Source organism: Strongylocentrotus purpuratus, unplaced genomic scaffold, assembly GCF_000002235.5.
Source record: "Strongylocentrotus purpuratus isolate Spur 01 unplaced genomic scaffold, Spur_5.0 spur5_scaffold_10, whole genome shotgun sequence".
Lineage (NCBI taxonomy): Eukaryota > Metazoa > Echinodermata > Echinoidea > Camarodonta > Strongylocentrotidae > Strongylocentrotus > Strongylocentrotus purpuratus.
In genome coordinates, this window is record NW_022145595.1 from 10331678 (window position 1) to 10358450 (window position 26773).

The 26773-nt window shown below is 38.2% G+C and overlaps 2 protein-coding genes across 2 annotated transcripts; both read right to left on the reverse strand.

Annotated features, from left to right (window-relative positions):
• Window positions 1-931: 931 nt before the first annotated feature.
• LOC591005 (ubiquitin-conjugating enzyme E2 D2) lies at window positions 932-6336 on the reverse strand. Its single transcript, XM_030979457.1, is given in 6 exon segments — window positions 932-1785; window positions 2104-2209; window positions 2946-3034; window positions 3037-3054; window positions 5282-5345; window positions 6311-6336. Coding segments are annotated over 6 exon segments (444 nt in total). The 5' UTR covers window positions 6335-6336; the 3' UTR covers window positions 932-1642.
• Window positions 6337-17329: 10993 nt separating this feature from the next.
• LOC115918456 (proliferating cell nuclear antigen-like) lies at window positions 17330-25430 on the reverse strand. Its single transcript, XM_030979458.1, is given in 7 exon segments — window positions 17330-18676; window positions 19287-19346; window positions 19349-19415; window positions 20545-20736; window positions 21050-21215; window positions 23108-23228; window positions 25184-25430. Coding segments are annotated over 7 exon segments (777 nt in total). The 5' UTR covers window positions 25284-25430; the 3' UTR covers window positions 17330-18605.
• Window positions 25431-26773: the final 1343 nt, after the last annotated feature.

The following is a 26773-nucleotide window of genomic DNA, read 5'->3' on the forward strand; positions in this document are numbered from 1 at the left end:
GTGCAATAAACATGTACTATATTCAAAGCATGTACACCAGTCAAGATGTGTTACTCTGGTTTGGTTATACAGGTAACATCAATTGTTAAAAAATATCATCTGATAAAAATCAACTTTTTGTAAATATCAGGATAAAATAACTGTATGCATACATAGAGCACAAAGAGTACATTCTTTCCAAATGTTTTAAAGAAAGAAAAACAGGTGAACTAAAAGCTGGTGATCATCGAACTGTATAAAAAGCACATAGTGCGATATGACTGTGTAAGCAAAGCAAAATTCAATCCTGCCTTTACCTGAATTTTTAAGATTTAACTTCAGTTTTCTGTCAGTATCAATTCTAAAGACAGCAAGACCGAAGCACCTCATATACAGAAACTAGGCAATGGAATCCTACAAATTCCTGGCTCGAGTTAAAAAAGACTTCTCATTCTTCCAAGCGGTAAAATCTCATAATTGTACACTTTCTTTCTGTACACTGCATCAATACATAAAGCCGTATGAATGCATCAAAATATAAGAGCAGCATTTTTCTCTAAATACATAAAGAAGCAAAATATTTGCTGCATTTGCAACTACAGAGAGAAAGAACACCTTAGTTGTATACTTGTTGTACATTTACATCAAAATTACATAACTAAGTACAGCATTCTTTAATAGTAACAAGAGCACCTTCCCATACTGATTTCTATTTAAAGCGATTTTGAAGAAGAACAAAGTGTCTTACAATTTGGTGTTAAGAAAGTCCTGAAGTTAATGTATGCCAAACCTGCCTATTTCCTTTAAAACAACTGCAATCAAGGTAGGATTTCTCTTAAAGCCCCTCTGCACTACTTATAGCTACTTGCACCCTCTATATAGCAAACAATGCCTAATCGGTGACTATTGGTCCCCCATGATCCTCTTTTTCTTATGTTAATTGAGAGCTGAGTTGATGAGATAACCACTTGCAGGGAGGTCTAATCCCTCCTGGCCAAACTAGTACAGATAGGCTTTAAAACAACTTGCAATCAAGGTAGGATTTCTCTTAAAGAAGATACATAAATACGGATCCTAGCATTATTTCAAACTGCGATCAACCCATCGCTACTCTCAATAATGATATCACAACAGAAGACACAAAACCTCTAGGCTCTAACCGTACGTGATGTGATATTATAAACTTGCTTTGAGACCACCCTCATATGAGATAAGAAAGGATTACGATCGCAATATTGCATGATATGGTAAGGGTGCGTTCAATTGACACTTTTTCACCTTAGAAACAAGTCTTTCAAAGACATTTAGTTTCAAACGCGTTTGCATTCAAGAAATTTCAAGTGATTTTTTTGTCAGTCGTAAAATAAACGTGTTTCAAAACGCAAACATGAAACGCTGAAAAAGATGCGTTTTGTATCGTGATTCTGCAGAACCACAGTCGCTAAAAAATTGCTTGAACGCACCCTAAGTAAGCTAGGGGTAGAAATGTAATTATACTTGGACCGCATAGGATTGGTTGAACAAGGCTGGCTACAAGGTTGTCTGACCCCTGACCCATGACCCCTACAATGGGCAAATGGGTCCAGGAAGCCTGCTGGTTGGTTGGCTAGGTCATTGAGAACAGACAGACATTAACCCTCCTGCTCCCAGACTGTCTAGTTCTTCAGAGCATTGCATATTTTTGTGTCCATTCTCTGGCGATCATATTATATTTGGTTCTGTCCGTCTTGTAGACGCGGGCGATGTCAGGTACCAGAGGGTCGTCAGGGTTAGGATCCGTTAGCAGAGAGCAAATTGACAGAAGAACTGGTGGGAGAAGGAAGAGAGAAATTGAAAAAATGTCAATGATAAATACAATTTCTCCCAATATGGATTATGGAAGATATATCAAACATAACATACAGTTAACTCTGCAACAACACAAGTAAAGTCCTCAGGGGTAATTTTTGGGGGTAATTGCCCAGGGGTTATTGTCCTAGAACCCTAACATTTTCATTTCAATTGATGTTGTGTCCAATTCAAGCTCTAGGAGAGCTACTAGCTCGATAAAGTCATCAGATATACTGTGAAACCTTTGAAGTGGTCCGTAACGTACGGGATAAAATAAGTTGAACTTGCCCTTACCTTTTGAGATGGTGAGTGCTGGCGACCATTGTGATCTGAGGATGTCTAAACAGATGCTGCCATTGCTGTTGATATTTGGATGATAGATTTTCGTCGTAAATGATACCTGCGAATAAATGTAAAGGCAACATTTTTAGAACAGAGTTGACATTACAGCATAAGTGCACAACTCCTGACACAATCCAATTTGTATTGTATTCATTTCATTTATTTCATTCTCCATAAAAAACATTAAATATACATGATACAGATATAAGATTGATTACAAAAAACTTACAAAGGGAAGGAGCAAACAAACTTTATGGGAATGTGCGGTAAAAAAGAAGAAGGGCAATTTCCCTTATGAACGTCAACTCCTTAAAGAGTATACACTGTATTGTTGAGAAAAGAAAAAGGAAAATAAAAGCAGAGAAAACCTATACCCCAATACAAAAGAAAACAAAAGGGAAGGAGAAGGGAAGGGGAGGGGGGGGGGGAAACATTACAAAGTGCATTTACTGAAGCGTTTCGTCATTTAATTTGAGATTGAATGCAATGTTAAAAGATTGTAGAGCTAAAATGAAAAAATTACACTCTTTGGCTGCACCTATGAGAAATCGTTCAATAACTTGTCGCCTTTTGATCAGGTTTGTTGCCAATTTTTCATATACCGTAGTAGAATCATTTCATACAATAATGTAAGTTTTGTAGGTTAAGCCTTAGTGAAATACATTGCACACAGTCATGTCATACCGTAACAGAAATGAAATTATAATTATAAGGCAAGCTTTTGTTTAACATCTCAAAATTGAATAGCAACTCAACTTGTAAAATTCAAATGGTTTCATGTCTGCAGTACTTACTTTTGGTGGTTTGAAAGGATAATCTGCGGGGAAGTGGATATTGAGATAAAACACACCACTTTCATATGCGCTGTTCGTTGGTCCCATATAGTGGCTTGCCAATTAAATACTAGAACAAAGAAAAACAGACAACAGTATTTGATATTGTTCATCAGCCTTTAAGAACTTATAATATATAAATTCAGAATAGGAAGATAAAGACCAGCATCTAATTCAATGAAATCCTACAAAGTTGTAAATCTTTGGTTTATCTCTCCCCCCCCCCCCCAAACAATCAAAATAGATGACAGCAGAGCATATACTATACAATGTTTTCCTTTTACAATTCATACTCATCATTAGTGGTCAAATAGATTAGTAGGTCTCCAGACTGGATAGAATTTTATCTTTAAGAGCCAAGATTTATCCAAATAAAGTATCTTCCCAGCCAGACGGCTGAATTCTATCAATTTTTTACAGATAATTAAAAAAAAACAAGATTAACAAAAATTATACAAAAGTATAAAACAGAATCAAGAATACAAATATAAATACAATTTTTGCAAATCTTAATCAATTCCGATACATTTGTGTAATTTCATTTAGTTGAATAAAAAATGATTCATGCAGGTTACACACAATACAAAAATGATTAAGGTAGGGTAGGCTCAAGGAAATAATTTGGAAGAGTGAAATTTATCATAGAACAATTGATATTCATTGGATCTAGTTTATATTCAAGAACTTTTAGAAATAATACACCTATGTTTGGACTATAAAGGTGAATATTTGAACAAAAGATAACATCACTTTAAAAAAATTTGATACATTGACCAAATTTTTCCATTTTCATAGAACATTAATATTCATTGGATATAGTTAATATTCATTGGATATAGTTTATATTCAATGAAGTTTAGAAATAATTCAACCTGTGTTTGGACTAAACGAGGGTGAATATTTAAACAAAAGATAACATCACTTTAAAAAAATTGATACATTGACCAAATTTTTCCATTTTCATAGAACATTAATATTCATTGGATATAGTTAATATTCATTGGATATAGTTAATATTCATTGGATATAGTTTATATTCAATGAAGTTTAGAAATAATACAACCTGTGTTTTGACTATATGAGGGTGAATATTTAAACAAAAGATAACAACATCACTTTAAAAAAAAAATGATTTTATGAACTTGATTAACTGAATTTGATTAATAAATATAGTAGCTACTGTATGATAAGCTATTGTAAGACTCAGACAAGACCAAACTAGTCTAACATGATTATTGACTTGAGCTGCACTGCTATATTTTACTACAAGATGGCTGACAGTGACATGCAGTCCATAAAACAATACTAACCAATCACAAGATTGTACATGAAGTAAGTAACCAATAGAAAGCCTAAGGAAAGATAGAGTGCCATGTGTCTATAGTGAGCTTGAATAGCCAAGACATAGAAAGAGTGTGTTTGTGTGTGTGTGTGGTGCTATGGCAGGTAATGTTGAATGAGGATGAATGATTAGGGACAGAACAATAGAAGCCAAGAGCTTAACAGGCATCTGATAATGAATGTAGGTCAGGAGTGTGCTGAAGCATAACAAAGTGGAAAGCTAAATGTACAATAAACAAGTTTGGATCAGTGAAATTAAAGATGAAGGTGAGTTCTGGTAATGCGATTGCAAATGTGAACGAAAAGGTGTGGAATGGATCAATAAAAGTTGACCATGTAGCATGTAAGTATTAGTGTGCACTGCAAGGTTCTGGAGTCATCAAAATCATAATAAATTTGGTCCAGTCTTGGTAAAGTAACAAGCACTGTACACAGAAAGATGTATATGGGACTACGCACACGTGCCCGACATGTGTGTTTATCTCTCACACACCAATAGATAAACTAATTTACCAAATATATCAATTAGTAGGCGGTTTCCCAGCAAAATGTTTATCATGTATTATTCAAAACATATTCTTTCACATGATTGGTAATAATTAAGAGCTTCCATTTAATTTTTTGAAATTAGGGCATTTCCAATACTGGTCATTACCTTTAAACTAGATACAGAAATATTTAATACAAACTGGGGGGTTATGGAGAGCCATTTGTAGCCTTAAAATTAAATATATTCAAAAGCGAAAAATCAAGTATTTTAGACTTTCTATAAATTCCACATCAAGAACATGAAATCTCCCATGATAATAGAAAATATGAATGATTTGAATCAACATTTTATGCCTTTTAAATAAATTTTACAAAATATTTTCAAGGATGCTAATGGCTTTCCATAACTTTTAAGTCCAACTTAGAGATAAGTTTGACTTTGTGAAACACCTCCCTGGACTACTTACAATCATCACTCACAGGACCAGCGGAGCATGCCGACGGAGGATCCATGTCAAAATCATGAAGCTCCTATCATAACAACAAAATATAAAGAGATGAAATGTCTATAGTACAAGTTGTTAATCTTTCTTTTCTCATTTTTGTCTCGTTCAAACACAATTATACATTTGTCAATCATTTGTAATGTCATAATAAATTCAATTTAATTCATCAAATAACAGATGTACATTTACACTTGCAACTGCATCCATATCTAACATCAATTTTGAGCAAGTATGGTCACCTAATCTACTACTTGATGATTTTCGATATATCGGACAGCCAGTAAAATGGCTGCTTATCTTCCAAATCAAAATGATATGAATCAAAAGGTATCACATTTTGTTGAGTTGACCTAGATCTACCTTCATGTGCTTGTTACCTGGAGCAACAAAAATGCGAATAATTCCATTGTTTTGATAATCCTCGCTAAATGCCACAGATTCAGCACTTCAAAGTCAGTGGACTTTATTCATGGGTATTTCATTTGTATAGACCGTCTGACTATGTCACCAACTTTTCAAGACCGTATCAGGGCAATTACCCCCCCCCCCCCCAACCAAGGACAATAATCCCCCAAGGACTCTATAACCCCCCAAGGACAATACCCCCTTCCCCAACTGCAATGGTACCCCTAAAACAATCACGCCCTGGAAAATGACCCCCCAAGGACAACTCCCCCTGAAAATTACCGTCTAAACCCTCCCCCCCCCCCCCCCCCCCCCCCGGCCTGCACACACACACACACACACACACACCTGAAATTTATCACCTAATATTAATTACCACACGAAGGACAACCGAAGACAAGTAAAGGAAACAAAGCATTGGGTTTATTCTAGTTGTTATCATGTTTATCTAGATCATTAACAACATCACCATCATGCCATGATCACCACACAACTTCAAGTTCATGACTCAGACTCGTCAGAGACTGCACTTCAGTCTTCACAAGAATGACATAAATTCAATACTGAATGAAGAAGTAGGCCTACCTTTGTTATTCTTTTTAAAGCCATTGCGGTGTACAATATATACTTTGTGGAGAACGTAAAAAGCACAAAATGCTTAAATACTAGCAGAAGTTGATCATGGAATCTTGGTTAGAGGTTCTCTCTCACGTTAAAAGCCTGCGTTCCACTTCAATGAATAATATTAATGGGGAATTCGCATGCGACAAAAACATTTGCACAACACACGTAGTTACTGCTAGCTGTATCTCTATGTGTACAAATGTACAGCACGGGATTCGAGAAGCGCGCGCGCGCGCTCCGGACGATGGCGTAAAAACTGATAGGTCACAGTCATAGAGATATACTACCAGCAATATGGTCACAGTAAGTACGCAGGCAATGAATACTCTCGATCATAGAGATCTATATACAGAATGTTCTTATATAGATCTCTATGCTCACGATTCACTCGCAATGACTTTGATCCCATGCATGTAACCAGTGGCGTAATGAGTAAAAACGTTTGGGGGGGGGGGGGGGGGCTGACGAAAAAAAAATCCGCATCATCCCACTATAATTAACATGCAGGCCCCGAGAACGTTTCGCAAAGTGGGGTAAACCCGGGGCCAGGAACTAAGTTATTTTTCAGTTTCCCCCCTCCCGCGCGAAGCGCGAAAACTTTGATACTTCATTAAAATATTGAGTATATGTGCACTGCGACGATTTATTTTCCATGATAACAATATTGTAGTATACTATTTATATACATACATGTATTAGTTACTCATTATATTGAGAAGCAGTAGAAATATTACTCCACCCGCAGTCATCAAATTAAAAAATGACAGCACATGAATAGGTTTCTGAAACTTGAATCGAATTCCATTCATAACATGTAACACAATGGTATGTAATACCAGCCTAATTCAATAACATACCCAGTCTTTATAAAGACAAAGAACGAAGCTGAAAAAAAAGAAGAACTCTATATTATTTGATATACATTCACATTATATAGCCCATACTGATCCAATATTTCATGAATTAAAAACATTAGAATCTGCTGATATTTTAAACAATTTTCGAACTTCAATCTTTATGGATAATTGTCGATAAATACTATACCATCAGCATTGCGAAATAGTTTTGTGTACAATTAAACCTACATTCTTATCCTACACGACACTCATCCAAGCTCTATTTTAAATAGCACAAAAAATAGTATGGTTTAAAGATCGATTAGATGCCAGGGTCCGGAATTTTGGATGATTTACCTGACAACATTAACCATTTTGCATCTCTTCATTCATTTAAAGCCTCGATGAAAAAATATCCAATATCCAAATATCCATGAACTTTAGTATGGGTCTTAACAATTATATACCATTGTTTGTTTTTATAAATTAAATTAAGATGACCAATTCATGAACAAAACGATTCGAACTCTTCACTTGTATACACCCACAGGCACACACTTGCAATTTTCTTTTTCTTTTTTCTTCTTTCCTCCACCTATTTAATCATATACGTTTTGAAGAAAAAACGCAATTCTTTATACGTGACACTTCACTGTCCTAAAAATACTACTCGCATCATGTGCACCCCCCCCCCCCCACCTCTAGCTGATATCGACTCTGCATTTATCTTGATTCTTTAATTTACCTCCATACTTTCAAGTTTTCAATAATATCTATGAATTTTTCTGTTTTTGATTTTTCACATTTTATGTCAATCAATTCTACTTTTATATCATTATTGTCCTTGGAATTTTTTTGTATTTGATTTTCAATAAATGCAGAAAACATCTGCTAAAAAAAAACTGTACAAGCATTACGCCATTAGATAGCCTATGCGATATCACACGTACCACTCAGACTTTTCCACACAAAATATCTAAGGCTTTCGTTTTAACAGAATGATAATTGTATTGCACTTCGATGGAGTCATAAGATCATGAGTTTGAATCCTTTGACAAGACATATAACTACACTACTATGTACAGGCGCGGATCCACGGGCCGATTCTACCGACCCAGGCCCCCCCCCCCTAGCCTCCCAAACCGGTAAAAATAAATAGGATAGTAACGTAAATTTTACCATTAAAAAAAAAAGCGACCCCCCCCCCCCAAAAAAAAAAAAAAAAAAAAAAAAATCTCAAGATTTGCCCCCCCCCCCCTCTTATGCTGCCGGCTGGATCACATATGGGTCTTTACTGTTACACTATATGGACAGATTGGATAGATGTGTAAATCATTGAAATTATAAGCAATATACGATGCGAAAATGATTCTTCTCCAACTTCCGGATACCAACCTAGGAATTGTTGTTCCGTCCTACGGGACGCAATTACTCACTGCTTTTTACAAAATTCATGCGTGAGATTTGGTTATTTGGTGAGTCCAGGACGCAATAACGCAACTTTCAGCGACACTTGCTTATACATGTATATATTTCTCTAAAAAACAATTATGCCATAATATGTGAGAGGAAGAGATGATTCGGTATTCGCTTGTTTTATATTTTAAACATAATTTTTATTTTCACCTATAAAATTTACTCATGAAAATAAATGGTCAACATTAAATTGTTAGTCTTTAGCAAGTGTCTCATTTGAATAAAATATTGCTTCAGACCATGATGTACGTCATTCAACAAAAATATTGTGACCTGCCAGTGACAAAAATGCGGCATCAAAATATTTGTGCTTCTCTGACCGTAATTAAATGCCTAAAACCCCTGAGCTTCCAGGGGCTCCGCCCCCTAAACCGGCCCCCACACCAATTTATGCTTCGCTCGCTACCCTCTCTCTACCTGATCGTAAATACTTTAGGCCCCCACTTTGATAAACATTCCGCGGGGCCTGTGTATATATATATACGCATACAACACTGATCTTTATGATGTCTTTAACGTGACAATTATCTTCTTCTCCCCTTGCAAACGAGAAAGAAAACAAGGTCATTAAAAGGGATTAAGCGACAAATAATGATTGTGATTCAAATTGATGCGAATATTTGTTTGAATAAGCACTAGCTGCTATTCACCAGAATCTTCTTTGTAAAAAAACTTTTACAAATCTCAGCCATGCTTACTGAGTTGAGACGTTCCATTCAATTTAACACTTCTCCTAATCTGAAAGTGATCTTACAACACAGTGGCAGAATTGCATGGCTGAGATTTGTAAAAGTCGTTTTTACAAAGAAGATTCTGGTGAAAAGCATTGCTTATTCAAAAAAATCCTTGCATCAATTTGAATCACAATGATCATTTTGTCGCATGATCCTTTTATTAAATAACCTTGTTTTTCTTTTTTATTTGCAGGGGAGAAGAAGCTATATGTCATGTTAAGAAATCATAAAGATCAGTTGTATTATGCGTATATACATATGAATACAGAACAAAATATTGATTATCAGAATGTCATTTTGGAATACCTTTATAAAAATACCCGATCTTACTGTGCCGATACCACATTGTCTATAGCCCTTATCAGTATTAGTATGATGATGATGATGATGATGAACAGCATTTCAGTATAATGCTTTTCCTCAAAAACAGTTTCGCTATTTTTTTAGGGTTGAGACGCTAAGAAATGGTTTCAAATGTACATTACACAAACCCTGAACCATTGCATACTGATGGTGGTTCTCTCTCTCTCTCTCTCTCTATTTATTTTAATCATGCATTATCAACTACAATAGAAAGCAGCAACAAACAACTTAGGGTTATCTGGGATAGGTGAAAGTGAGAGTTAAAAAGAAAGTCATGTAAAAATGGCATTTCACCTCCCCCCCCCAAAAAAAAAAATGTTCCTCCTCTACAGCATCCAACCCCCCCCCCCCCCGCTTATTCACCAGCAAAATTTTCCCCCCAAAACTGGACCCCCCCCCCCCCCCAAAAAAAAAAAAAAAAAAAAAAAAAAAAAAAAAATTTGCTCTTACCAACCCCCCCCCCCCCCGATCATTTGCCGTTCACCGGTGGCTGATTCGCCGCTAAATATTTTCTCAAGATTTTGGCCCCCCCCCCCTCTTGCCGCCGGCTGGACCCCCCCCCCCCCCCCCATGTAAAGCGCAAAGAGATTTAATGAGTTTAACGCGCTATTATATAAGAATGTACTTTTTATTACTATTAAGCTCTAAACATGATTTTCGATAGCGACATACAGCTTTGGGCGATTTTAATTATCTTATACGTCACATTTTGAAATGATTGACCTTTCGAACCGTACAATTACATAATACATAATGAGAAAATGATACCGATAGGCAATTTAAGAGGGTAGAGAATATACCCTTTATTTGATTTGTCATAAGTCCTTCTGATCTTGTTACTACTTTTGAAACTCTGGGCCCAGGTGCAATAAGTGGACACCATAGGGCAATCGGTATTTTATTGGAGAACTTTAAAAAGCCATGTGTGTGGTGAATATGCCCGCTATTATAACGATTATTAATATCATCATCATCACCATCGTCATAATGATGACCTGTAAATGATACTTTTTGAAGGCCTAAGAATGAAATCTAGTTTATCATTAAACCTCACAATCAGAGAGCCCTGACTTTTTGGTCACATCGAGAGCTTTTAACATGTAATTTTGTGTTACCTTTGATTTCCATTGTCATAAGTGGCTTATGCATCCGCAGGAGATTAATTGTCTCTCATGTCCATGCTTAATAAGTCTACTTTATACAAATATTTGTGATATTTTATGGTTTGTAAGCTTTGAAAAGATGGGAAATTTGTATACTATTCCATCCAATCCTCTACTTCTCAATTCCGCGTTAATACGACAATCATGATCCTAATAATGTAAATATCAAAGAACCCCCCTCCCCCGCGGGTCGCGATTTTATTTTCTTCTAGCAGACTTGCGCCATCGACGAGAGAGGGTGTTCATCGCTATAACATGTGGCAGTGGCGTAATGAACAAAAACGTTTTTTTTTTTTTTTTTTTTTTGGGGGGGGGGGGGGGGGGCTGACAACAAAAATCCGAATCACCCCACTCTAACATGCAGTCCCCGCTGAACGTTTCTCAAAGTGGGGTCTAGGGGTAAAGCCCCGGCGGGGGTCAAGGGGCGGATCCCCCGAAGCTCAAGGGGTATGGGCATCAGTGGCGGATCCAGGAATTTCTTACCGGCGGATCCAGGAATTTCTTACCGGCACTTCCTGGAAAAAAGAGGCCTTCTTGAATTCAGACAAGAGTAGAGTAGAGAACGGTACAACGAATCGTCTTCTTTCTCTAATAATTTAATGAAACGGCAAAGCTTCAGCGCTTCGCGCGGGAGGAGATTCGTTAGTAGTTAGAGAAAAGTGATCTGTCACGTCGTTAGACGTTGTCAGGCCTGGACGTTGTATAAATTATGCTTTGATGCCGCACAATGCACAAAGACGGTGGTCCGGTACTTCACCGTAGTACTTGCACAAATTATCTCGAGTGTATAAACTGTGTCGTTATCGGGGGTGCAGCTATATCGTTTTTAGGTGGAAAAGGGGGGGGGGGGTGTAGAGGCCACCGATTACCGACAAAACGAGCCACCAATTACCAACAAATATATCCTCCCCCTCCTTCTGCGAAGCGCAGAAGCTTTGACACTTCATTAAATTATTAGAGAAAGAAGACAATCGTTGTACCGTTCTCGATTCTTAAATCCTAGTTTCGCCCCTCCCGCGCAAAGCGCGGAAGCTATGACGTTTCATTTAATAATTAGAGAGAGAAGACGATTCATTGTACCAGTCCCGACTCTTAATCCTTGTCTGAATTCAGTTTACCCCCCTCCCGCGCGAAGCGCAGAAGCTTTAACGTTTCAATAAGTTATTACTCTAAATCCTTGTCTGAATTCATTTTCGCCCATCCCGCGCAAAGCGCTGAAGCTTTCACGTTTCATTAAATTATTAGAGAATGAAGACGATTGGTTGTATCGTGTTCTTGTCTGAATTCAGTTTTCCCCCTCCCGCACGAAGCGCGGAAGCCTTGGCACGTTATTAAATTATTAGAGAAAGAAGACGATCCGTTGTACGGTTCTCGATTCTTAATTCTTGTTTCGCTTCTCCCGCGCGAAGCGCGGAAGCTATGACGTTTGATTTAATTATTAAAGAAAGAAGACGATTCATTGTATCATTGAACCGCTCTCGACTCTTAATCCTTGTCTGAATTCAGTCCCCCCCCCCCTTCCGCGCAAAACGAGGAGGCTTTCAAGTTTCATTAAATTATTAGAGAAAGAAGACGATTCGTGTTATCATGTCTTTGTCTGAATTCAGTTTTTCCCCTCCCACGCGAAGCGCGGAAGCTTTGTCGTTTCATTTAATTATTACTCTTAATCTTTGTCTGAAATCATTTTCGCGTTTCATCTAATCATTAAAGAAAGAAGACGATTCGTTGTACCATTTTCGACTCTTAATCCTAGTCTGAATTCAATCCCCCCCCCCCCTTCCGCGCGAAGCGCGGAAGCTTTGCCGTTTCATTAAATTATTAGAGAAAGAAGACCATTCGTTGTACCGTTCTCTACTCTTAATCTTGTCTGAATTCATTTCCCCCCACTATATGTGCAGTGTTACATGATGTAAGTATGGAACGCTCGTTCGCAAATCTGCATGCTCAGCCCGAGTGGTGGGTACACTCTTATTTCCACGGCGTCAAATTTCACTCTAAATGGCGTCAGCTGGGAGTCAACTCTATTCCTAGTTAAAGTGACACGGAAAAGGAGTCATCTTGACTCTGAATTGAGTCAATTCTCAGCTGATGCCACACAATCCGAGTCAAATTGATTCGGAATCCGTGTCACTTTAACTAGGAATAGAGTTGACTCCCAGCTGACGCCATTTAGAGTGAAATTTGACGCCGTGGAAATAAGAGTGTAGCATGTTGTCTCCCGGCAGCGTCATTTTTTTCTGCGGCACAGATTGTTTTTTTTTTTTTTTTTTTTTAAAGAGGTCTTGATTTAACCCTAACCCTTACCCTAATCCTAACCCTAACCCTAAACTTTCCCATAGGCTCAACACGCACCTAACCCCAATCTGTGCCGCAGAAAAAATAACGCCTCCCGGCATGCAGTGCTTTGCACAGTAGCTTCTGGAAAGGATTTTTTTTTTACTAGTGTTACTGTTAGTGGCCACTATAAGGCCCTCAGTGACTTTAAAAAACATAAGCTCTTCCTGGCTTTTTGAGAATGGGTCGGTTTGCAAGAATTAATGGAGAAACTACACTCTTATTTCCACGGAGTCAAATTTCACTCTAAATGGCGTCAGCTGGGAGTCAACTCTATTCAGTTAAAGTGACACGGATTCCGAATCAATTTGACTCGGATTGTGTGGCATCAGCTGAGAATTGACTCAATTCAGAGTCAAGATGACTCCTTTTCCGTGTCACTTTAACTAGGAATAGAGTTGACTCCCAGCTGACGCCATTCAGAGTGAAATTTGACTCCGTTTTAGTTGAAAATCATGTGATATCACGAACATTTATACATCACTTGTGAAAATAAGTCATGATTCAATTTTATTTGGGGGGGGGGGGGGGGGTGGGGGCTGGCGCCCCCCAAGCCCCCCCACCAGTACGCCAGTGGTGAAACCTGTCTATAAAGACCATTCAAGGGACACATGAAAAGTGGTCTCATTATAGGCAGATGGTAGCTCTTTATGTACCGTACAGATTTCAATGAGAAACCTTATTCAAGGTATACGAAAAAATGTGGTCTTACTAGACTGTAGGCCTATATATTTTGGGAGGTAAATTTGAATTAATTTTTTTTCTTCTCGCCGACGTTGGCGCCCCCTCTTCCGAACTTGGCGGCACATTTGGCATTTTTGTAACTCGGTCTTTAGACAGGCCCATGCCCCTAATTATAATACTCCCCTTTTCGCATTATGCTCATATCATTTTTTTTTCAACTCGATTCCCGCGGCCTTTTCATATCTAAAATTTGGCAATTTAAAGTAAATGCTAAATTCCCCTCGTGCTTCCAGTTTCAGTCGCCTGGAATTGCCACGCGGCATTTGAAGTCCTTTCAAAAGTCGCGTGATTTATATCATAGTTCCAATTAAAGAATCAGAGCAGCTTAAAATCAATACAAGCGGGGCGGCGGGGGGGGGGGGGGGCAGGCGCGTAGCCAGGATTTTATTTTAGGGGGCGGTATTGAGCACGCGTAGGGCAAATCTATGTTTAGGGATATTTTTGTTAAAAATGGGAGCCATATTTAGTGTTTTTTTTTGTGTGAAAAAGTGACCCATTAAGTTAGAGCGGCACACCCCGTATGTCTTAATGTGTGATTCCCCCCCCCCCCTGAGGTCACAGTGGAGTGCATTTCTATTCTTTCCTCCCGTTTCTCACCTCTCAATCATTTCCATTGATCTCTAATTAATTTTCTCTCTTGATCGATTCCCCCTTTAGTCTCTCTCTCTCCCTCCTATAGCTCCGTCTCTCTCTCTCTCTCTCTCTCTCTCTCTCTCTTAGACGATTCGTTATACCGTTCTGGATTCTCATTCCTTGCCAGAATTCAGTTTCCCCCCTTTCGCGCGAAAGCTTTGACGTTTCATTTAATTATTAGAGAAAAAAGCTGCTCCTTTTCTTCCTACGTCCTTAAGTCTCTCTCTCTCTCTCTCTCTCTCTCTTTCTCTTTTTTAGGGCTGATTTATTTATATTTTTGGGGGCACCGCCCCCCTGGCCCTCCGCCTGGGGGGCAATATAAGTAAAGCATATTCCACAGAACTGAAAATACTTATTTTCAGTTCTGTGCAACATACCCTTGACAAGTTCAACAATTGCCTCTTTTCAAATGCTCTTTCCAATGCTATATGTATCAAATAGTGTGCATGCATAATGTATGTTAATCATAATCATATTTTTATTCATGAGGTTTGTAGATTATTACGCCAATGTAATACGTGAAGCGAGCGTACGCATTCTGGGTCACAGAACTTGAGCTCACGACCATTGCGACGTTTAGCGGCAGTTCCGCTTGGAACACCCATGGAGATCTCCATGGAACACCGTACGTAGCGAGCGAAACGGTGTGCGCGCGATATCTTGAACTGAGCTGCATTATCATTGCCAAATACAGGCACTTCAGCAAGAGACAACATTGCAGAGGGTTTCCACTCGCTCAACTAAGCAGGCTAGATATTGTAGTAGCCAACCGGTTGTAGAAGTGAAAGCAATCAGCAACTGGACTTTCGTTTTCCCCTCCTTTTTGTTGGGGGGGGGGGGGGGGGGGGGTAATTTATTTTGTTTCATACATTCATCTTGATATAATCACGAAAATTATAGATACCCTAAATTAAAAAAAGCACTATGCTATTTGACCCGTCTCTGATCCTCTATTTATAAATTACAGTCGACCCCTAGCTTCTTTTATCATGGATGTGGTAGGGTCAATATGCTCTTTTAATTGCACCCCTTTCCTGTATATACCCATCATCTTTCCTCCAATCACACCCCTAGATCCCTGTACCTCTCGCTCTCTAACAATCACTCTTCTCTCGCTCTCTACCGTGATCACAACCCTCTTTTCACCTCTCACTCTCCTGTGCCTCTCTCGACAATGAGTGATTTCAAGTTGGGTGTTTAAGGCTGGTGTTAGTGTTTAATAAACACTAACACCAGCCTAAACACCGAAATGGAAATCAGCTGGTGTTAAGGCTTTGACCTCTGAATATCGTCAACTTCCGGTAGCTAGTGTTATCGATTTTGCAAAATTGTCGTCTGCTGAACCGACCTTTGTGGCTGGTGTTAATATTTTACGTACAAATGTCCTATTCACTAACACTAGCCCCTAGGGATTAAGCAAATGTTGATTTCCAGTTCGGTGTTAGTGTTGTACCGCACAACAGCCAACGCACGAACGACGCCAATTTACTGTTTGACGATCAAATAAAAATATGTGAAGCAGGTAATTTATATATTCTTTTGTGTAAAATGAGTTATTTTATAAGACCAGAGAAACAGGTGTAAATTTATTCTGTACTTTTCATGATATCTTTAGTTTTGATGTACTATTTTTAAATCATCGTCGTGAAATCAAGTAAGCGGTGACGTCACAGCTGGTGTTAAGCAATCGATTTTGATATCGGTATCGGGCTCTTAATTTCATCAGCAAATGTTTCGCTCGGTTTAAGAGCTCTTGACTGCTCTTAACACTAACACTAACACTAACACCCAACTTGAAATCACTCAATGGATGTGGTAGGGTGTGGTCCATCCTCTTACAATCACACCCCTCCCCTGTACCCCCCTCTCTATAAGCCCTCTGCATGTACATCTTAACTTAAAGGGAACCAAAACCTTCATACTAGGTTACTTCTATTGTAAAGTTTAATAGATTTGAATAAAATCAGTGAAAATTTGAACAAAGTCGGGCAAGGAATAAGGAAGTTAGAGATTTTTTAAATGACTAGTCACTAGAGGGCGATATTCAATTTGATGACATTATCTGTGGACAACTCTCCATGCCTTTTGTACATAAAATTTCACAATTTTTTTTCGTTTTCTTCGTATTTATTTGTGTTCTTGATCCGACTTCATAACATGTGAAGTAGAATATCATTTTGAAATCTATATCTTGCTTTCAGGGGAGTACATTATCTCAATCACAAGAGAGAAGGAAAAACATGAAATTTGATGTACAAAAGGCATGGAGAGTTGTCCACAGATGTCATCAAATTGAATACCGCCCTCTAGTGACTAGTCATTTAAAAAATCTCTAACTTCCTTATTCCTTGCCCGATTTTGTTCAAATTTTCACCGATATTTTTCAAATATCTTAAACTTTACAATAAAAGTAACTTAGTACAAAGGTTTTGGTTCCCTTTTACAATCACACTCCTCTTTTCTGCCTCTCACATATCACACTGTACACCCCTGTCTTACAATGGATGTGGCAAGGGCCATGCTCATACAATCACCTTTCCCCCTCCCTATACCTCTCCAATCACACCCCTCCCATGTGCCTCTCACTCTCTAAAAAATTACCTTTACCCCTCCCTGTACACCCATCTCCTCTTTTATCAACTTTACAGACCCATCCATTTCACCTTTAACCTCATAAAATATAGCATGCACATTTTTAGATGCACAATCTAAATTTACAGTTTTATTGAATTGAGAATGCACAATACTAGAGAAAACTTAGAACATAGCACTTTGCTAATTGATACATGGCATATAACTGGAATATTGAGACCATTACATGATTAGCCATTTGTGTTTGACCTGCCTCTGTATTTTATGTTACATTAATGATGTCATGCAGGCTGCAGTGTAGGTAAATGTTTGACTGAATGGTCAATGTCAATACCTTAAATACAATAAATATCTAATCAATGATGAACAACTATAAAAGCTGAAGTACACCTCATCACAGATAATTTTCACGAGATGCAGTATACATTTCCGTTAAATATCTAGAGATTGTATTTTGCTTACATTTTTAATGAGCAATTAAGTATACATGAATATTTTCATTTCTTGGGGTTATAACCCACAAATCAGAATGGTGTTTAGATTTCCAGTTTTCCACACAAACTGCTCTATATGAATGTGCTTGATCAAAAACCCTTAATAACATTACCCGAGTGCAATGTACAAATGAGTTACGGTGAAGGGCGACAAGGCTTTAATCAAAGTAGACCTTTCAATCATCTGTTATGTCATGGTGATTTGCAAAGTGCACTTTCAAGCTAAATACTTCTACCACATGTAGAAGGATACACACATATTATATAACAATTTATTTACAAACATTCATCACATCATGGTCGAAAGAACATTACCCAAACAAATCATGTTGGTATTTTAGTATAGTTATAGTGTACATGTAGAGGGACATAATCTAAGATACATTAATCAAAAGCCTCATGTGTATCAAATTGTACCTTATCCTCTCTATCTCCGATCTACCTGCATAGGAATAAATATATCTTACAAGAATACAAAAATTCCCTTTTTTATGACTGTCTTATAAGCTTTCCTTATATCACGTACATGACAATACGAGCCCGAGCCTGTTTACCCAGAAGGTATATTTGATGACATAATCATTCCTATATCATTACAGACATTTGAAACCTTTAATCACAGACTTTGAACATAATATCATATCTGAAGGATCTTTACATCAAACACAAGATGAATCATGAATAAATATAATCATGTCGTGGAGTATACTACTCACTTTACACAAATAGATAATACCCAAAGTCTATGATTTTTGCTGTACACTTCACTATGCTGGTAGAACCCTCTGTACTAGTGACACCACTAAGACCTACTAGGAAACGTTCTTTGGACCAAAATCGACTTGCAGCTTCATATCCTGATAGCCTGGAAATTGCCATTGAATGATTTAGTCCTCCTCAATCTTTGGCGCAAGGTAGTACTTCAGGGAGCCGTTGTCACCAATGTCATAGGATACAACTATGAAAGATAAAAAGTTTGATACCATTATAAACAAGGGAAGTTCAGGTTATTTGCAACACAAGCATACATGTCAATCAGAACATAATAGAATGAAACATGTGGGAGATGTTGATGAATATATCTACTTTAGCTTTGTGTAAGACATGTACACATGTATAAGCAAGCTCAACAAGAACAGATAGATCTTGTAATGAACAAATAGAAACATTCATCATTTGTTTTAAATAACACAACTTGTAGATCATTGTTATTTGATGTTAAAAGAATTCATTTCAAGGTTATGTTGTGTCATCACTGACAAATGAACCCAAAGTTTAAAAGGCTTGTTGGAAACTATTGCAATGCTTTTTCAAGAAAAAAAAAACTAGCGACGGTCGTAGTTAAATGGATCAAGTGACCACATTTGACCAATCATTTGATTAGGATAGTTGTCCTAGAGGATGGTTTTCGTAGGGGGTAGTTGTACTAGAAGGTGGTTGCCTTAAGGGGTAGTTTGACAGGGACTGGTTATCGGGGGGGGGGGGGGGGGGGGGGGGGGGAAGAGGTGTCCTAGAACCAGAACTAGGAGTGAGTTTAACCATACTGACCGAACCCTATGATGACCTACCTAGTGGATGTTCAGGACAGAGCTGAAGTGTGACTGTGTCTGAGAGTGATGTAGCCTTGTGAAGTAGTTCAGATATCTGCTAGCGAATGAGAGACTGCATGGTGTATCCTTGTCCATCTCAACAGAAACCTGTAAAAGCATACAGTACATCAATACAATATAAATCTGCAAATTGACCACATGAACCTGTCAAAACATTACATCAGTACTAAGTAAATCTGAAAGAACCCTGGCCGCGTCATACCAAAAGACGTTAAAAGACGGGAGTTGCTGCTACCTTGTTTGGCGTTCAACGATAAGAGATAGAGCAACGTCGATCTGGCGGTGCTCAGTGGCTGCCGGGCTCACGATTAATTGGGCAAAAAGAATTTCCATTTTCGGTTTAAGTTAATAAAATTTGGAGTGGACTTTAAAAGATAATTATTATTATTATTATCAAATTGGCAACAGAAACATGTCAAAACATGACATCAATACCAACTAAATCTGCAAATTGGCAAAATGGGCTTTCTTAATTTTCATGTTAACATTCATGAAGTCCAAAGAGCAATCCAAGAGGAAGAAAAAATAAAGTCAGAGAAATAAATCAGGAGAAAGTTTGAACAAAATGAAACCTGTGAATAGGAAACATGATGTTATGTGAAACCCAAGATCACTGAAAAGCTATGTGAATCTCTTCTTTTTGTGAAATGGTCTACAGATGTGGGAAGTCACCCATTTGTCAAGAACATTCCTTCGGGGCTGGAGTCCATTTTCTCTGTTAGGAGCCAGAAAGACAATTATCTGAAACATGCCCTTCTGGCTCTAAACAAACAATAACTATTATTTCAAGAAAACAACCTTCCCTGATTTTTCTTAAGGTGGTGTTTTAAATATGGATTAATGTCTTGCTACAGGATGTCAAAGCCAGACTGTGATTTGAATCCTTGATCCTTGGACTGATGACAGTCCAGTGAATGAACCACACCTCCACTCTTTATACCTTGTTAATGAAAATTACTTGAACATTATTATGACTGTGTTCTTCTATCTTTGTCATGTAATGTACCCTCTTGTCTCTGTTAGCATCCCCCTTTTGTAGTAACGGACTTCTTAAAATAATTACTCATTATTCTGAAGTATCATTTGAGGTGTTCACACTTGTACAAGCATTGCATTTTAGTGGACCCCTCTGTTTCCATTATGTACTTCTACATTTGTTGTAAATGTTTATAATTGATTTGTAATGTTTTGTTGAAACACAAATTTAATAAATTACCTTCTCGTCATCGTCAACGTTTCCGCTCTCCTTGAGTGCAATCTTAGCAGATCCGATTTCACCGGTTCCTGAGAACTCGACGCATCCCTTCTTGACTGAGATGATGATGGTGTCGCCAAACTGGCTCAGATCTCGACAAATCCTCTGGAATTCTACGGATGGGACCTTGACTGTGGCTGCATATTCCGTGTCCTGGTAAAAAAAATGAGAAAGATCAATAAATAAATGAAATCTAACATAGTACAACACAAGGGATCTTAAAATATCCAGTTTGGTCGAGGGTTTTAGGGTAATGTAAAATAAATGTATTTTCAATGCAATGTTTACAAATGAGAATGGCCCTTATTACCAATATGAGTTGGATAATAAAAAAAGATCACATTTCTTTAACTTTTACCAACAATTTTTCTGCTTAATTTCACACTAACTTGAAAACAGGAGTAACTCTGGTAAAAAACAGTCCAGTGAACATAAAGTATTTATTACACTGAGGAAGAGAACTTACTGGAATGCCAAGTGTCTCTTGATCAATGTCTGTCAGTTTGATGATAAAATCTGATGTCTTGTCATCGTTGGCTGACTGGAATAAAAGGTTGCATTCGTCCGGTTGGTCTTCAGCCTTCAATGTGATAATATCATCATTTGCAGCACACTTTAGAATCTTGGAGAATCTGAAATTAAAACAAGTGTAAAACTAGATGGAATTCGACTGCGCGCAGTCGAAAATGATGCCTCCGTTATAGAGCAATTTTACAAACCAAAACAGAAAAAAAAAATTGAATTCACGTTCAATGGTAATCCATTGACAGGTTCTCAGAATATTGTGATTACAAGCAATTTCTCATATACATATATGACCCTTTGATCTTTGACCTCATGACCATAAAATCTACTCAGTTCATTGGCTCTGCAAGATGTTCTGAGTTAAATAGTAATCCATCTGTCTGTTCTAATGAGAATGCGTTCACAAGCTATTTTTGCATACATAATGGGCCCATGACCTTTGACCTTTGACCTTATGAACCAAGAATCTACTCAGTTCATTGGCTCTGCAAGTAACAAACATGACCTAATTTTGGCATGAATCCATCAATCGGTTCTTGAGATAACGCGATCACAAGCTGTTTTTGCATTCATAATGTGCGCTGTGGCCTTTGACCTTTGACCTACGTGCTCCAAAATCTAATCAGAATGTCTTCCTATGGTGATACACACTATCATTAAGTTTGAAGTTTTTACATCTCCAGTGGTTCTTGAGATATCATGATAACAATCTCAATGTATGGAATTTCATAAGTTGACCTCTGTGACCCTTGACCTTTGACCTACGTGCTCCAAAATCTAATCAGATTGTTTTCCTATAGTGATACACACTATCACTAAGTTTGAAGTTTAAATCTCCAGTGGTTCTTGAGATATCATAACAATCTCAATGTATGGAATTTCATAAGTTGACCTCTGTGACCCTTGACCTTTGACATACGTGCTCCAAAATCTAATCAGATTGTTTTCCTATAGTGATACACACTATCACTAAGTTTGAAGTTTAAATCTCCAGTGGTTCTTGAGATATCATGATAACAATCTCAATGTATGGAATTTCATAAGTTGACCTCTGTGACCCTTGACCTTTGACATACGTGCTCCAAAATCTAATCAGATCGTCTTCCTATGGTGATACATACTATCCTTAAGTTTGAAGTTTAAATCTCAAATGGTTCTTGAGATATCGCGCTAACAAACTCAATACAAGGAATTTCATAAGTTGACCTCTGTGACCTGTGACCTTTGACCTATGTACTCCAAAATCTAATCAGATCGTCTTCCTATGGTGATAAATACTATTCCCGAGTCTTAAGTTTAAATCTTAAATGGTTCTTGAGATATTGTGATAACGGTCAAACGGGACGGACGGACGTACGGACGGACGTACGGACGGACGGACGGACGTACGGACGGACGGACGTACGGACAACCCGAAAAACATGATGCCTCCGGCACCACCTTCGGTGGCGGAGGCATAATTAAGAGTAGATGCATCTGCAGTGTGATTCAATAATAATTAAACCAGTTATTCAAGACCAATATACATGTATAACCCAGGAGAAATTGCAAAATGGTATGGTTGTTGATAAACCTTTTCTTGAATTTGAAAGGCTGCTCATCAAAATGCGATCACAGATGACTGAGCATTGGCCATTAAACAAAAGCATGAGGAAAGAAAGGTTGGGAAGATAGGTTTTCAGGAGTTTCATGTGTCAGTGCATTTGCTTAGATGATCTGGATAAGAACTTGATCAGGACTGCGAAAACCTGTTTAACATTGGTTCAATATTTCTAAGTTATTGCAGTAATAAGATATTTTCTGGGATTTTAGACACTTTTGTGACCCTGTGACCTTTCACAGTTTCACCTTTGACTTCCTACAACCAAAATATAAGCAGTTCATCCTTGCATCAAGTTGCATGCTCATACATACTTGTGCCAAGTTTGGTTTGAATCGCTTTCACGCTTCACAAGTTATTGCAGTTAAAATCTGAAAAATGTACTTCCAGGAAACTTACGTTGCATGGTTCAGTCCCAGTGTCACGTTGCGATCACATCTGAATTGATCAAACAGGTCATTCTGGAGCATGAGGACAGTCAGTGCAACGTGGCTTGGATCCATGCCCTGCATGCTGATGCCTGTTGGATTAAAAGAAAAACGAACATGACTAGGTCTGCCTATTTCTGTATGTGCAGTTATTTTCACAGAGGTTTTATTTTCATCAATTTCGCAGATCACTCATTGATTGCAAATTTATAAAATGTAAGTATTGTTGCATGTCGAAATCACTTATACAGTCAAACCTGCTTTAGTGACCACCTGTCTACAAAGAGTCAAAGACCACATTTTTTTTTTTTGTCTTGAAAACGATTTCTTATTGAAACTTACACTAAAGGAACCTGTCTATAAAGACCACTTTTCTCGTCTCCCTTGGGTGGTCTTTGTAGACATGTTTCTCACATGTCATGTCTGGTAGTACAGTGTACTTAACATTTTAAGAGCCTGTGACCTCTGCCACCAAATATCTAATCACTTCTATGATTTGCTTTAATGATTTTCAAGTTATTGTAGTAACAATAAATTTTCCAGTAGTTTTTAATATTCTACGATCCTGCGACCTTTGACCTCTTCTACTCAAAATCTTGCCACTCATGCATGCTCATCCAAGTTTGGTGGGAATTGCTTTTCAAGTTTTTGCAGTAATGAGATATTTGACAGCATTTTAAATGCTTATGACTCACTCCCCTTTCTGCCCAAAATCTAATCAGCTCATCCTCGTATGCTCATTCATAATTCATCTAAGTCTGGTTTGAATTACTTCATAAAATTTTAAGTTATCATGGCAAGATCGACGTTTTCCCTACAACTCTTACTGCCCAAAACGTAATTAGTTCATACTTCCTCCAAGATTGGTTTGAATTGCATAAAATACTTTTCAAGTTATTCGGTAACCAGATATTTTCTGGTAGTTTTTAACACTTTTATGACCTAGACAATTTCTTCATACTGTTCTACTTTCATCTGAAATCTTTGTAGACAATTGTCACATTGTCAAGCCAACTCATTAGCAAGGTTATTTACATCATACATGTAGACCTATATCTTAATATTTCTTAAAGTGCATGTGTAAATTTAAGTTTCAGGGTCTTTTTTCTTCTTCTTTGTTCTTGATCCTTTTTTTTTGTAGTTCTGTTGCTCCAAGTTGTAATTTTCCTTTTCCCCTTTTTAAAGCGGCAAATAAAAGGCTGCTGCAATTTAACGCGGCCAAAATGCGTCCTCAAAAATAAGGATCGTCTGCAGTGCATTTTCGTGGACGTTTTTTTCTTCATCTGCGCTCTGCGGGTTCTGGGTTACTGAACCACCCTCTGGCGATGTGAAAAAATTCCCCATGAGAAAACATCCCTAGTTCACCCTCTACTTTACAGGTTGTCCGTCTTTCCGAGGATTTATCGCTCATAATGTAAAAGTCTCTGTACATTGTATTTGTAGATCTAGGTCTACAAAGTCAATGTATGCATCAAGAAAATTATCACTGACCAGCGCCCCATACTGATCACTGTAGCCTACTGTCGATCTACTGATTACGCAGCCTTACCATCCAATTTTGCTGACCCGTGATTCAGTCAACATTTTTGTTTTTCCTTCTCTTTCTCTCCTTTTCCCTCTCTCACTCAGTCTAACTCTCAATCTTGCCTCATTCTTTTCTCTCCCTTTCCCATCTTAATTTTTTATTCTTAAGTTATTTGAATTTTTAATCCCGCCAAAAAAAGCCAAGAGGGGGGGGGGGGGGGGGCTGCAGCTGATTTGGTCTGCCACTGAGGGTGTCTTACCTATTTTTATTACACAAAATGATGTTGAGTCTTGAGAGAATTCTGGAATTTTGGAAGCTCAGCTCAGCTCAATCAATCATCAACTCATCAGAACTGACTGCATTTTTCCAGTAAATTACATAACAAAAAATAGATTTGATCCAGTAATAACAAATAAGGTAATCGTTTTCCTTTCGAATCTATTCATAATCAGTTATCATTATCAAACATGTTTAACTTAAATTTATAAAGTAAAACAAAGTTTAAAAAAGGATTCTTCTTGCCTGCCGATGAGCATTCCCAATTTCCTGATGTGATCAACTCCCTGATGCCTTCCAGAGCTTTCTTCAGGATTGATCCTTGGAGGAGCCTTGCTTCAAACATGATGATACTGTGTATTTGGAGCTAATAATACGAGGAAAATCAAGTGGTTTTGAAAAACTTGGAGCAGTCACCAGCAGAATCAGAACAAGGACGACGACACAACTGTACAGCACGACAATCTCCAGCGAAATGACGACTTTTTGACAATGGTTCGCGCGGTAAAGGTTCATGTGGCGGGAGCATCTGTGATTGGCCAAGATCTATAGACCGGATAAGGATAGTGACCTTTAACCTTTTTTTTCGGCTTCAGTTTGCTGATGCCTCGAATCAAGCTGCGAATGTGGTGTGCGCTAGCGCTAGCGTGCGTTTTCTATGGAAGGCCATCCCCGCCATAAACTTAACTAGTAACGTAACCAATAAGGAAACACTAACGTAAACTTAGTATCCAATGATTTTACAGAGTAGCGCTTGCGTTACTAAACAGTTACGTTAGTCAAATATGGAAGGCCAACCCCGCCATAAACTTAACTAGTAACGTAACCAATAAGGAAACACTAACGTACACTTAGTATCCAATGATTGTACAGAGTAGTGCTTGCGTTACTAAACAGTTACGTTAGTCAAATGATGAAAAGCTTACGTATACTCATTCTAGGGATTATTTTACCTACGTAAGCTCTTTAGTTTTCATTAACGCAACTGTCTAAGTAATTCAGTAACGTAAGTAAAACACACTACCGTTAGTTTAATGTTGACCAATCATACCCATCGTTGCATGCCATAGAATCACACACCGATCTTTATTTCTATAGCTAGAGCTAGAGCTAGCTAGAGATCGGTGATACCATGGTGATTCAGTCGTGATCGCAGACATAGGCTTAGGAACCGGGGAGGGGGGCTTGCGGGGGCACAGCCCCCAATAAAAAATCTTGGGGGGGGGGGGGCTCAGATATCATTGAACCCCGCCCTATATTTTTGGCGGGGCTTATAGATATCATTGAGCCCCCAATTTTGTTGTGGGCTTAGATATCATTGAGTCCTTAGGGGCGCAGATACCATTGAGCCCCCAATATTTTAAGTGGGGCTCAGATATCATGAGCCGCACCCAATACTTATTGCAGGGCTCGGATATCATTAACCCCCACCTCCCCTATCATTATATTCTAGGCATGAAACTCATGTATACCTATAATCTACAGACGTACCATTCAAATATAAACATTTTATAATATTTATTTGGGGAGGGGGGGGGGGGGGCTCAGACATCGGATCTCGCATATCATCGACCCCCAAAGAATATATTTGGTGGATCTCGGATATAATTGAGACCCCCAAATAATTTCTTGGCGGGACTCTGATATCATTGAGCACCCCCCTCCCCATATTTTGGTGGGGCTAAGATATTTTTGAGCCCCCCCCCCCATATTTTGGACGGACTCAGATATCATCAGCCCCCCAATTATTGTTGGTGGGGCTCAGATAATATCACGGAGCCCCCCCCCCCCCCGATATTTTTGTGGGGCTCGGATAACATCACGGAGCCCCCTGAT